This window comes from Panicum virgatum, chromosome 5K, assembly GCF_016808335.1.
Source record: "Panicum virgatum strain AP13 chromosome 5K, P.virgatum_v5, whole genome shotgun sequence".
Classification (NCBI taxonomy): Eukaryota; Viridiplantae; Streptophyta; class Magnoliopsida; order Poales; family Poaceae; genus Panicum; species Panicum virgatum.
The window spans coordinates 36,619,578-36,632,452 of NC_053140.1; the positions used below are offsets into that span (position 1 = coordinate 36,619,578).

The 12,875-nt window shown below is 45.0% G+C and overlaps 1 protein-coding gene across 1 annotated transcript; it reads left to right on the top strand.

The window, feature by feature from the left end:
- Nucleotides 1-5,038: 5,038 nt before the first annotated feature.
- LOC120707214 (protein ALTERED PHOSPHATE STARVATION RESPONSE 1-like) lies at nt 5,039-11,319 on the top strand. Its single transcript, XM_039992056.1, has 7 exons — nt 5,039-5,286; nt 5,386-5,450; nt 5,571-6,949; nt 7,678-7,865; nt 9,255-9,478; nt 10,022-10,352; nt 10,556-11,319. Exons 3-7 carry the CDS (start codon nt 5,938-5,940, stop codon nt 10,988-10,990), a joined length of 2,190 nt encoding a protein of 729 aa, XP_039847990.1. The 5' UTR covers nt 5,039-5,286; nt 5,386-5,450; nt 5,571-5,937; the 3' UTR covers nt 10,991-11,319.
- Nucleotides 11,320-12,875: the final 1,556 nt, after the last annotated feature.

The window sequence follows — 12,875 nt, forward strand, 5'->3', positions numbered from 1 at the left end:
CTACATATATCAAGTGAAACTAGGCCAGTATTCCACCCAAATCAGTGGAAGTTCTCCAAACAATCAATTGTGGTAGGGGAACGTAACCCACCTTCATAGAGTGGGCCGAAGGCCCATCTCAAGTACTACCACAGGTCCACAAGGTAGAGCCAGGTTCTTGCAGGTTCAGTAGGGTTGGTGACCATCTAATTCTAAGTGTTTTTTAGCACTACAGAGTGGTAAAAAATCTAATTCTGACTGAAGTTATATCTTTACCACTACAGAGTGAGGGTTTCTTGCCTTGACATAAATCCCATTGGTGTCAGATATAAGTGTTTTTTAGTCTAACATATTTTTCACTTCCTAGACTTGAGCTGCTGCGAAAGGAGAATTTTGGTGAAAAAAAACTCTACCTCTTTCTGTTCGGCTGCGCTATTGAAAGGGTATGTAATTCCGCTCGTCTGCCAAAGTAAAAGTAAGATCTGCCTTGGTGTTCTTTTCACGTGTCATGCTTGCTCTCTGGCCTTTCTGAGCGTCACCTCTTCAGAAACTTCGTTAAAAAAACTATCTGATAGAAACAAGGCCTTGCTACCTTTTACTGGGAACCAGCTCTTTTTTTTTTTGAACTCGGAACCAGCTCTATAAGAAAGTGGAACCGTTGACGAAACGACTTGGAAGAAGCAAGCATCTTACTGCCATGTATATAAACTCCACTTTGGTTTTGGATGAAAAGTATCTCCATCACCAGCATTAATTTGAGAGCTCTTGATGTCTGATTGGCAACTGAGGCCACACTCCAGAGGCACGGCTCATACATGACAGTGGGGATCCCGTTGGTCCATCCCCATGTGCTGGATCCGTGTGATAGCTTTTCTACTTTTCAGACTAATTTCGGGGCTTTGGGATGATGGGAATCAGAGAGCGGTGAGTTACAGTCTTACAGATATGCTCCGTTCCGTTGACATTTTTGGATATTTCAGTTTAGGATGCAGCATTGGTTGGTGGACTTCATCATATGCATCGATCCCTGCCGGGGTTCTGCAGTTGGACAGTCAGCGTCAAGATTCATGTAAATCAGAGTTCAGAGGTAATAAGTGGAGCAAAGAGGAAAAGGGAGGGTTCGATGGGAGATTGCCAGGATAAACTTTTTTTTTGGAAAAGGAAGTTTTATTGATCTTAGATAATTACATCAAGATGATACAATCATACTAAGATCCAATCCAGCCTCTGCATAACTAAGATGCACACAGCCTATAGAGTAAAAGGAACAAAAGAGCGACATGACAAAAAATCATGCCGTAGCAAACTACAATATACAACTTTATCTTCAGCTACATGCCTCCTTCATTACCATAGAAACACCTGAACTTCGAATAAGGCTCTCAAGACAACACCACCAACGTGAAAATGGTACGCGCACGCACCGTCATTGCAGTGACCCAACCAATTAAGGCCAGATCATATGTTTTCACCCTAGAGAGCAATTCTTCGGAATCCAAACAATACCTTCAGCAAGGCCATTGCCAGGTACAACCAGTTAAGGTTAGACTTTGAAATTTCTTCCTAACACCGAAGAATCAGTACCGAACAAGTACCACATGGACAAAGTCACCTGGTGCTGCCCCCCTTCTTGCCAAGCCAATGCTACCAAACAGACCAGACTTGACCCACTTCAAACAGCCACAAACTCCAAGTCTAGCAAACCATCTGTAGCCTTGTTTGCCGCGAATAGCATGCTACAAAGTGGCCAATATAGCTATGTGCATAGTCCACCGGAACGAAGTGCAGATGGAACCTGTCTTCGGAGTAAGAGAATCTGCAGATTGAAGCCAAGATGACACGAGCAACTGCATGGAAGACACATGCGAAAATAAAATGAAGATGTCGGCAGAAGTAGTCACGAAACCCAGATCTAAGCTCTCCGTCGAAGCCGGAGGCCCTCACGAGCAGGAACCGCGAGAGGGATCGGCGCTAGGGTTGAGACTCGTCGCCGCCGGGAGGGAGCCGCGCCGATCCCGCCCAGATCCGGCGCGAGGAGGCAGCATCGTCGGCAATTGACCCCGCCGCCGCCAATCTCGGGGCCTAGCCCAATGAATCAGGCCATCATGCCCAGACCACCGAGCTGCCCGCCAGAACCGGCCTTATGCGAATCAGCTGGGGGAGGCGCCGGATCCGACCTCCGTGGTGGCAGATCTGGGTCCACCGGTCCCCATGGCCAGAAGGCCGGCCCTGCAAGGAGCTCAACAAACGGAGGACAAGTGCCCCGCCGCCGCCATCATCACGGCCATCCGAGCTTTCCGGGGGCGTGCTCCGGCAGCAGCCGGACGGCAAAGGCGCGGGAGGGGGCTGGTGGCGTGGGGGAGGAGTCTTCTCGATCTGGCGTGGAGAAGTCCGGCAGGATAAACTTAGATACTACTACTTCTATTCGGCTTGTCTGCTTTCGACTTATTCTGATTTATTCTCTCACAGAATACAGAATACTATTGAATTAGCCGAAATCAGCTGGCTTCTGATTTATTCTCTCACAAAATACAGAATATTATTGAATTAGCCGAAATCAGCTGGCTTTTAACAGTTAGCTAGGTATTCTGAACGCGTAGAAGACTCTTCTTGTTGTAAACAAACTAGTATACCATAAGATTGACCGGAAAAAAACACTGTACCGTTAAACAGGCAAGTACGAACACAAAATGCAGGCGTCTAGAAAGATAATCAGTCTGTTCGGCAGCTCCAGCAACCTCCAGCCCAACAGTATTTTTCTCTCACACCGTTTCAGCACCAGCTTCCAGCCACCAGCCGGTCAACAATATTTTTCTCTCACACCACTCCAGCTACCGGCTCCAGCTCCAGCCCAGCAAACAGAGTGAATAATGTCATGAAAGGAGATGATTGCCCTGCATCATTGGTCATCACGAAAGCGGAAAGTCTGATAGTGCCATCACCATCATCAGGGTTCCACCTACTTTGGTGCGCCCGAGAGTTAAGAGATAGCCTAGCGCGTTCCACTAAGCAAATGGAGCTCTAAACCCTAATGCTAAAGGTCCCTTTCTCAGTTTTGGGACGCTGAGCAAGAATTCTCAGTAAACTTGCTGGTGCTGGTAGATTGTGCGCACCCTGCAGCTTCCACTCCTCTTTCCCCCACCCCACATCTAGGACCCTCTTCTTTTAAGGAAAAGCAACGTCGCCGAGCTGGAGGCGATTTAATGAGCTGCCCGCGGCCGTCACGTGCGCCATGGCCTGGGGCCCGGGGAAGGCGTGTCACCGTGTCGGCACGCCCATCCGTCCAGGATCCACCGGCCATCATCTTCGCGCGAACATGCCATCATTCCCCCCCAAGCGTATGCTAGCTGCGCCTGGAAAACACTCCAGCGACACGTCCGGAAGGCCACGCACGGGGGTACCGTGTACCGTGTACGCCGGCCGCGCATAGCCATAGAGAGAGGTAGATCGAGCTACGGTCACGTGCCGTGTGCCTATGTTTCTGGGTTTCTCCAGGATTTTTCATCTTGATTCGAGACTAGAATTAAATTGATTTTCGCGACTGAACCTACTGTCTCGACACTTAGCGTTTGCAGTGGAAGCAGCAATGCCGTGCGTTGCTCGCCCCCTATTTTAATTTGCAGCTCCTACTGAAAGATCAAATTAATTTGTGCTCTAAAAAGAAGATCAAATTAATTTGTTTGAAAACGTCCTACCGATGATGGAGATGGTAACGCCGGACACGGGGCGCGATCGCGACAGGGCCGCGCTATATCCAGTGGCGTGTCAGCGTCAGCCTTCAAGGCCATGGGCGGCGGCGGCGGCGGCGGCGGCGGCGGTTACCAATCGCGCGACGAGCCGACGACGCCCTGACGCCGTTGCCGGTGCCGCGAGGAGAAGAACGGGGGTGATTCCGTGTGATCGTGCTGCAATCTCTTGGCGCTTCTCGTTGCGTTCGGTGGCTCGTGTTTATCCAAACAAATCTCTCCCAGATACTAGCCTCGGTACAGTACTGAGTACAGCAGCCGGTGCGTGCCGTGCCGTGCTCCCCCCGCACCGTCCTCCTCTTTCTTCTTCGCTGCTGGAGTGGTTGAGTGTGAGGCTGGGGAAACTGCTAGCGCCACCCACAAGCTAACCCAAACTTGTCTCCCGCCAGATTCTAGAAGCGCAGTTGCTATGGCACAAAAGCAATGGATTTGTTACGAGGAGGGGTGTACTAAAACCATTGTATATCCACTTCTTTTCACCGTGGACTGTTCTATCCGAAGGATGTTGTGCCGCATTTAGTCACCAGATACTATGATCTGATCCTTCACATCTTTTGTTCTTGTACGGCTGGTCAACCAACGTAGAAAAGTCACAAACTAGCTAGTGATTCATATAGCATAGTTTTACTTCTAAGGATTGCTCAGGTAAAGATTAATATAGCATCATACTTGCCAACCAAGTCCAAGCGAGGAAAACCCAAAATTAGGCCCCGTTCGGCTGCTCTGAAAAGAGCTGGCTAGGCTGGGCGGGTGGCTGAATGAATAGTACATGCTGGGTTTTACTGTTCCTGCTGGATAGGCTGGTGCCAGCATCCAACTGGCGGAAATGCCCAGATGCCCTTTCCTAGCGGCAAAGCCAATGGCTGCACATGGGCTGCCGAACGGCTGGGCTGCCTAGCCGTTCCATTCCCGTTTCAGCCAGTTCTTTTCAGAGTAGCCGAACGGGGCCTTAGATGGTGAAACAACAATGCGATTTGTGGGTGTGTGTGGAGCAGGGACAGTACAAAAGGTTCACTTGGTTATTTTGGCATGTTTGTTATACCGGAGAAAACATAGCAACCGTGCAAGTAGCCTTGCATCCCCATCTCAAATCGGCTCCATTTCTCTCTTGCGTTTAGTAATAATGAAGTAAACCATACTAGTAATTAAACAGTTTTTACAACATTTACGACCTCCATGATGGACGGTGTGGACCTAACAATAACAGAGGGGCAGCAACAGAAAAAAACGGAGGACAAGTGGCGGGGAGCTTCGGTGGCAGGCAGTGGAAAGCAGCAGCTCTGACCACATTCCTACACCACCACCCCACCCCGACCCCCGCGCTGCACAATTTCCTCCTCCCCCTCCCTCCCTCGCTCTACTTTATTGCACAACCGAATCCCACGCCTTCTCTTCTCTTTCCCCTTCCTGCTCCTGCCGGCTGCCGCCGCTGATCCCTCTTTTCTCTCCTCCCCCAGGTTCCCAATTGCCGGCCACTCCTCTTTCTCTTCCCCCACTGCCACCACCTACTGCGCCGGGGGGAGGACTGAGAGGGAGAGGAGGGATGGGTTCTTGGGAGCGAGTAAGAATCACATGATGCCATTACCGCCTCCTCCCTCTTTCCCTTATCTTGGCATATTCTTCTCCTCCGCTTGTGCAGATCCTTCCTTTTTTTTTCCAGCCGTGCTTAGCTTCCCAGCCGACCGAGGAAGCATTTCTTCGATCGAAGGGCTCTCTCTGGTTAAGGTAAGGCAAGCAGCCCCAGCTCACTTGTATTCAGGAATCGTCTCCCTCTTTTTCCTCTTGCTGTAGCTGATTGCCTGATTCTTCATTTTTGGACCGATTCTTTTGTCTTCCTTGTTTCAGTTCCAGCTGCATCGGATGTTTGATGCAAAAGGGGAGGAATCGGTAGTTTCTGCGACCGGTTGTTGGTTTGTTCCAGAGGAGGAGCAATTTCTTGGTCGCCGCTTTTAGGTGAATTTAGGGGCAATTACAGTAACTTAGTAGGAATCAGGGAAGCCCATCCGGAATTTTTCATTTGCGCGCTCCATGATTAGGAGCTGTGGCTGGGTAGTGTCTACTCCCTGGAATTCTAGTGCAGATTTTTACCAGTTTCAGTCGACTCTCATCGAGCCCAGAGCTACAACCAAATTGGGTGCTCCAGTGGGTGCTGCAGTCTACGTTCTTCCAAGGCCATCGGTGGGGAATTTGTGCTCTTTGGTGGCAGTGGCAGATGGGTTGCTCCAACTCCAAAGTGGACAATGAGGAGCCGGTGCGGAGGTGCAAGGACAGGAAGCAGCTTATGAAGCAGCTGGTGCGCCGACGTCCTGAGCTTGCAGCCGCGCACATTGCGTACCTGCACGCCCTCCGCAACACAGGAGCAACTCTCCGAGATTTTGCTGAATTGGAGTCTGCATTGTCGCAGCAGCCACCTGTAGGCCTTGCGGTGCCGCCGTCACCTCATCCACCACCACCGCCTCCTCCTGAACCATCGATGACGTCCTCAATGCCACCCTCGCCGCGCCCCCCACTGCCTCTGCCTTTTAGTCCAATAGCCACCGTAAGAAAGATGGAGAAGATGAATGATGAGCTCCCACCACCATCTCTGGCTTTTAGTCCACCAGGGATAAGAATAAAAAAGATGGAAAAGAGGGGTGATGAGCTCCTCCCACCACCTCTGGCTTTTAGTCCACCAAGGATAAGAATGAGAAAGATGCAGAATAGGGATGATGAACTCCATGGGAATGATTCTATGGATGAATATGATGATGATACCGACAGCTGCTCAACTCCTCTACCCCCACCCCCACCACCAGGTGTAGCATGGGAGGACTTGGATCCTTACAACTCCTTGAATTTTCCTTCTCCGTTTGCTGATAGGAACGATAAAGAAGTGGGCTCACAGGTTACCATGGACGATGATCCTTGGGTGGAGACAAACCTGGAATTTGATGGAGAGGAGGATGAAAGTGTGCTTGGAAATGATGATAGCATTGTGAACAGGGTCCAGATGAATCCAGCGAAGAGCAGAGCTCTAGGCGATGACAACTCTTCAATGGTGAGCTGGGTGACAAAGGACTCAGACTCTACGGTGGTGCCATGGAGGAATAAGAAGTCACTCATACAGATTGTTAAGGAGATTGATGAGTACTTCCTGAAAGCTGCAGCAAGTGGGAGCGATGTTGTCATTCTTTTGGACTCTGCTGGTGGGCGCACTGATGCCTTAGAGATAGAGACAAAGAAAGGTAATATATATCAGTGTACTGCCATTATATACTTATTTTTGAGATGTAGCTTCTGCTGTATTCTCCTTTTCTTTTTGGATGGTGTCAGTACTCTTTTGGAGAAGTCTACAAATCATAAAGCAAAGTAGTTGATATTAGGTTGATGTAAATGTTTTACATTGTGAAAAATGAAATTGACAACAGGATAGTCATAGACCCTTAACTGGCACAGAAATTGAATTGATTTAATGTGACCACGAGTCATGGTTTTGTGCTTTTGACATTATTCACTCATATCATGGTCTTGCTTTTCACTAAGAATCCAGACTTGGAAGAGTGGAGGACCTTACAAAAGCAACCACATAACCTCAATAGATGAGGCTTAAGCAAGTCATATTGACGCTTGTCACCTGTCTTCAAATGAAAAGATCAGCAAAAGATATCGTTTATGCAGAACCTGTCTTAATTTGAAGCTTTATGGGGTTTGATGTTCATGTATTTCTAGGAGAAGACATATTCATGCTGATGAATATATATAATATTTTATTTGATTTAGTTAACCTATAGAGCTTCTGTTCTATGTAGAGTTTGGTTCTCCTAAACATTATTTTGCGTAAATGTATTACAACATCCATGGAAAATATCTGTCAATACATTATGCTGTTGCAATAGGGTAAAAAAGAAAGGACAGAGACATTGTCTTTCTTGGTGTTCAGCCAAACACTGAATATTGTTGTTTATTTTTCCAGGTGCCGGAAAAAATTCCAAATCTGCGAAGGTTTTCTCCACGCTTTCTTGGAGCTGGTCTTTCAAATCTCAGCAGTCTAACAGTGAATCCTCAATTCTGAATTCTAGTGATGCCTCTGGATATGGTTACCATGGCAAAACACTGGAGAAGCTTTATGACGAGGAGCAAAAACTCTACAAGTTAGTCAAGGTGAACTATTGAACTCCTAGCATTATTTGTGGTTGGTCTATTTTCCAAAAAATTGATTTCCTCAATGCCATAAAAAATTATAACTATCCCTTATGTGCCCTCAAGAAGCCAATTTCCCTTACATGCCATCGTTTCAAATTTTTCATCCCCTGCATGTTACTTCCGTTATACGAGCGTTAGTTTGCTGTTAAGTAATGATGAAAAAAGTGATTTTTCGCCTGAAAGGAACGGACTATATTTTGGCCCTTTTCCTTTCGTGTAGTTATCCTGACATGTGTTTGATGCACAGTAAATCATGTGTTTTATAACAAGTTGCATGCATGTCCAAGAAATCTGAGAACAGTAGCGATGAGTTAGGAGCTGGACACAACGACCCCTCAAGAAAACAGTTATCCTGCACAGAGTTTTTCAATCAATGGCAAAAAGAAAAAGAAAAACTTCAGTCTACAGAAGAAATAAAGCAAAGTACTTGAGTGGTTAAGCCAAAACTCAACGGAAGTCATTGCCTCCGTGATGTCCAACAGCTCCAGAAAGTTCGAAAGGCATGAGGCCGGCAGGTTAGTTCCTCACCTGCGCTGCGTGGTACATGGCCTCCATGTCAACAAGCTCACGCTCGCTATGCCAGAATGGGTGCTTGTGTACGCAGTTGCCGCCAGTGCTCCATTCCTTGTACTCGAAATGCTCAGGCTTACTGTCCGGAGGATCACCTTGCCAGCGGCATGGTGCTCACTCGCCTGCCCAGGGCCAGGATGCGCTTGCCCCGGTCCTCCGCGCCCACGTGCTGGTCCTCCGCATCAGCAAGCTGGCCCAGGTGCAGCAATTCGGCGGATTGGTTTGTGGGTGGGTTTTGTGGACTCGTATGGAGTCGATTTGGGGGAACAGGTGCGCCTTGCTAAGAGATAAGGCCTGCAGTGGGTGGTGCCCATGTTGTCATTGGAGGAGGGGCAGTTTAAATATTGGAAATAGCCAGCAGTGGCTCTCCAAATTGTGGGCCCGTCTAGTAATTGGGGTAACCATTTAACAGCCAGCGAAGGAATGGCAACCAAGGAAATGGAAATTTAAAATAGTTGCAGTCAATGAAAGTGAATAATTTGGATGGCACTCAGGGAATCCATATAAGTTTTTAGTGGCATTGAGGGAATTCTCTCATTTTCCACTGAAAGTATGGCATGCATTACCCAGTGCAGTCTGTTAGTAGAATAAAAGGCTGTTAGCTAGACTATGAGGTGTGACAATTTATTTGGGAAATTGTTTCTTGAACAACACTTTTTTTTGTTTTCTATTAACAGGAGAGCACAACAGCGTGATGTTAAAATGTCTACATGTTTCCATTTTATTGGTTTACCAAAAGAGAGCACACTTTTATTTTTACTATCCTTTGTCTTGCAGGATGAAGAATTTGCAAGGCTCCAGTACAAAAGGCACATGTCAATGCTACAAAAGTTGGAATCAGGAGAGCATGATAAGCTGCACGCAGAAAGAGTTCGTGATGCTATTGAGGAATTGCAAACTCGGATAATCTCATTGGAGGAAGCTGTGAGTTTGGCGTGTTTTTCAATATCAAAGCTCAGAGACGAGGAGTTATATCCTCAGATTATTGAATTATCTGCAGGGTAAGCTCCTGAAGTTAGTTAACTAAAATACTCCTACAGTAAAAAAGGTGCTGTTTTAAAAGAAACATTTGCTCATACCTATTCTTGTATTAACATTAGCTGATAGGTGGATTTGGAACTCCCAAGTATGGCTTAGTAACTTGCAAGTCACATCTGCTGAGTGTCGTCATACTGGAGCTTTTTTTTTCGCGACCGTGCCTGGGCACTTTTTTCATCAAGAGGCGTACTGGAGCTTTTTGTAATTGCTGAGTGTCATTATATCTAGGTTCAGAACAAACACTATAAATTTGGAAAAGCCAAAATGACCTACATTTTGGAACGGAGGGAGTAGTTTCCTTGTACATAATGTGACCTTTTGTCATGGAATGTTAATACTTAATAATTAATGAATGCTGACAGCAAGTTATATTGTAGCTCAGTGTCAATGCCTCAAATGCTATTTTTATGCCTAGTCCTTATCACAATACTATTTCATTCATGTTATGTACTATTTCATTCGTGTGGAGAAACATGTCTCTTCTGAACTTTCTTGTTTTGACATAGACTTGTACATATGTGGAGAAACATGTACGAGTGTCATCAGGTCCAGAACCATATTGCTCAGCAAGCTACTCTCCTAGGCAACACACCTGGGAGTGAGCCAACAAGTGACACTCATTGCCAAGCAACATCTCAGCTGGAAATTGAGGTCTCTGGATGGCACAGTGCCTTCTGTAATCTCATTGCATTGCAGCGTGAATACATAAGCATCCTTAACCAATGGATAAAACTCACGGACTGCCTTCCTGATGATGATGGCTTAATGAAAAGCTCATCTGGAATCCGTAACCTCTCTGAGGAACTCCAGCGTGCTCTTGAGAGACTACCTGAGAAGGTATAGTAGAACCAATTTGGTCTTTTCTTTCAGTTAAAATCCAGCTTTCAGGAACTTAAGAATATATGATATTTTTTCCATTAAATAAGAAACACATGCATTTTTCATGTATGAACTGGACTATTATACTCATCTGGCATGAACTCCATCACTTACCATTTAGTTATTTTCACAAGCTCCTCTCTTAAATGACCCTTAAACAGGTAGCAGGTGAAGCAATAAAGACTTTTATGTCAGCCATACACTCTATAGTTGTACAACAGAATGAAGAACGCCAGCTGAAGAGAAAGTCAGATAACATGGAGAGCAAGTTCCAGACCCAGTTAGAGAAACATAGTGAAAATGCAATGCAAAGCTCAGCCCAGCCTCCAAATAAGAATCAGTATTCAGTATCAAAGAATGAAATGAAATTGGAAGCATTTAGAAAGCAGGTCGAGGAGGAGAAGGCAAGATACCTAACCTCTGTTAAGACAAGCCGAGCCATGACGCTGAACAATCTGCAGACAGGTCTTCCAAATGTGTTCCATGCTCTGATGGGATTCTCAGGAGTGTGCGTGCAGGCGTTTGAAGGTATCAGCAGGTGCAGTGAAGTTGCTGTTAGCCACTCCGGAGCGGTTTCTCCTGCCATTTGCGCGTGACCCTTGCTTGGATGGCTGTGATTATTCATTGTAAGTAGGCAAAGTATAAATTGGTTCTGCGTGAATACCCTTCTTTCCATAATTTATTCAAATAGTTTTTGGGGGTAAATTTTAAGTCAATACAGGCACATTAGTCTTGAATAGATCACAAAATCTCACTTCGTGAGGAGGTTGTTACTATGAGGTTAGTGGTGTAGAAGTATGAAGTACCACAATTGAACTATGTGGCTGGGATTCTCGAAAGGATTCATGCGGATTTTAACAGCTTGTTCTCACAATATGATGATGCTACTCATCGCAATATGTGCCTAAGTCCATAGGCTTGTCCTGGATCACACCCGATATATAATTTTCTTGTCCAGTGCTTGGCCGTGATTAAATGCATCGGAAGCACTACCCCGAACACAATCCTTTACAAAATTTTACTGCATTATTGTTTTTTCGTCACATTATAAGTTTCTTGAGTCTATTTACATACTTTTTTTTTTCCCTTACCTTTGCCTCTTCTTCCAACGTGAAATTGCCCTTAATTCTCTGCTGTAAAAAAAATTAGTTCTGGTGCCGACATGCAAAATGAATATAGGCTTCTATTTTTTTTCGAGTTATGAAGTGGGTGTTAACATTACTGGATATATTAATTGAGACAATTACATGTCAAAGTTATTCCTTAAATAAGATTTAATACAAAATATCAGAATTTGGTGATTATAATCTGCAAAATACATATTATAAAATAAAAAATCATAAATTAATTATGAAAATACTAAAGCAAGCAATAAATTTTTGGTCCTTCAATTGGAATTCTAATATGAACTCAAGATAAATCAATCGAAATCCCAATCGGAACTTGAACGATCAATGCCTTATGCAGTCACGACATTGCATGTATACGGAGTGAAAAGTGTAAAGTTGATGGTATCATATAGGTCAGAATAAAATTTATATTACTCATAGCAACGTACGAGCATTGTGCTAGTTAAGAAAAAAAACAAGTTACTCGTTGAACTTCATTGGTTAGAAGTGAGAATTTTAGGAAAAGGTTCACATGTAGAAATGTCACGCAGTAAAGCTTGTGTTCACAAAATCTGTTGTGGGAACCATCATCTCAATCATAGTGTGTACTTAGAGTTTCAGCTCAAGATTATGTGGGTGTGAAATTGGCCAGGATGGGGGATTGGATTTGGGACTGAGAATGCAGAACCGTAAAAGATTGAACGGACCACCTAACATGCAGCATTGGTAGTATCAGTATTTTAACCCTTCTCCAAAAGATTTATGCTTCATCTACAGACCGCACCCGATGGCTCCAGGCTAACACCATCTTTGTCTAGTATATGTAGGCTGTGTTTAGATGGTGAAAAAATTTGAGTTTTGGTACTGTAGCACATTTCGTTGTTATTTGACAATTAATATCCAATCATAAATTAATTAACGTCACTAGATTCGTCTCGTATGAATCGGTTAGACTGTGTAATTAATTATTTTTTAACTACATTTAATGCTCCATGCACGTGTTCAAATATTCGATGTGACAGGTATTGTGCATACTTTTTTGAGAACAGAACCGTAGCAATGTGACCAATGTTGTTTTTTTTAAAAAGGGCGTGAAACATGCTTTAATGCCCCTATTAATGGAATAATGGTTGATGTTTGGCAAAACTACCTCCATCATTTATTTTTATAATTTTTTTAGAAAAAAGACCATGAAATATGCTTTAGGTCAGTCTCATGCACAGTTTAGTATTATAGTTACCTGACTGAAAACTAGGTATCCGTGCCAGTTGAGTTTTATAGAGATGAAACTATTCTCTCATTTCATGAAACTCTCTCTTTCTCTCCTCGCCACATCAGTATTTTTTTTGTGGGTACCACATCAGCAAAATTG

What these genes read in the sequence shown, in the direction of transcription:
- LOC120707214 (XM_039992056.1), top strand. Translation starts at nt 5,938, where the DNA reads ATGGGTTGCTCCAACTCCAAAGTGGACAATGAGGAGCCGGTGCGGAGG. An exon ending in AGAGATAGAGACAAAGAAAG is followed by an intron (nt 6,950 to 7,677) that starts GTAATATATATC and finishes TTATTTTTCCAG; the next exon opens with GTGCCGGAAAAAATTCCAAA. An exon ending in ATTATTGAATTATCTGCAGG is followed by an intron (nt 9,479 to 10,021) that starts GTAAGCTCCTGA and finishes GTTTTGACATAG; the next exon opens with ACTTGTACATATGTGGAGAA.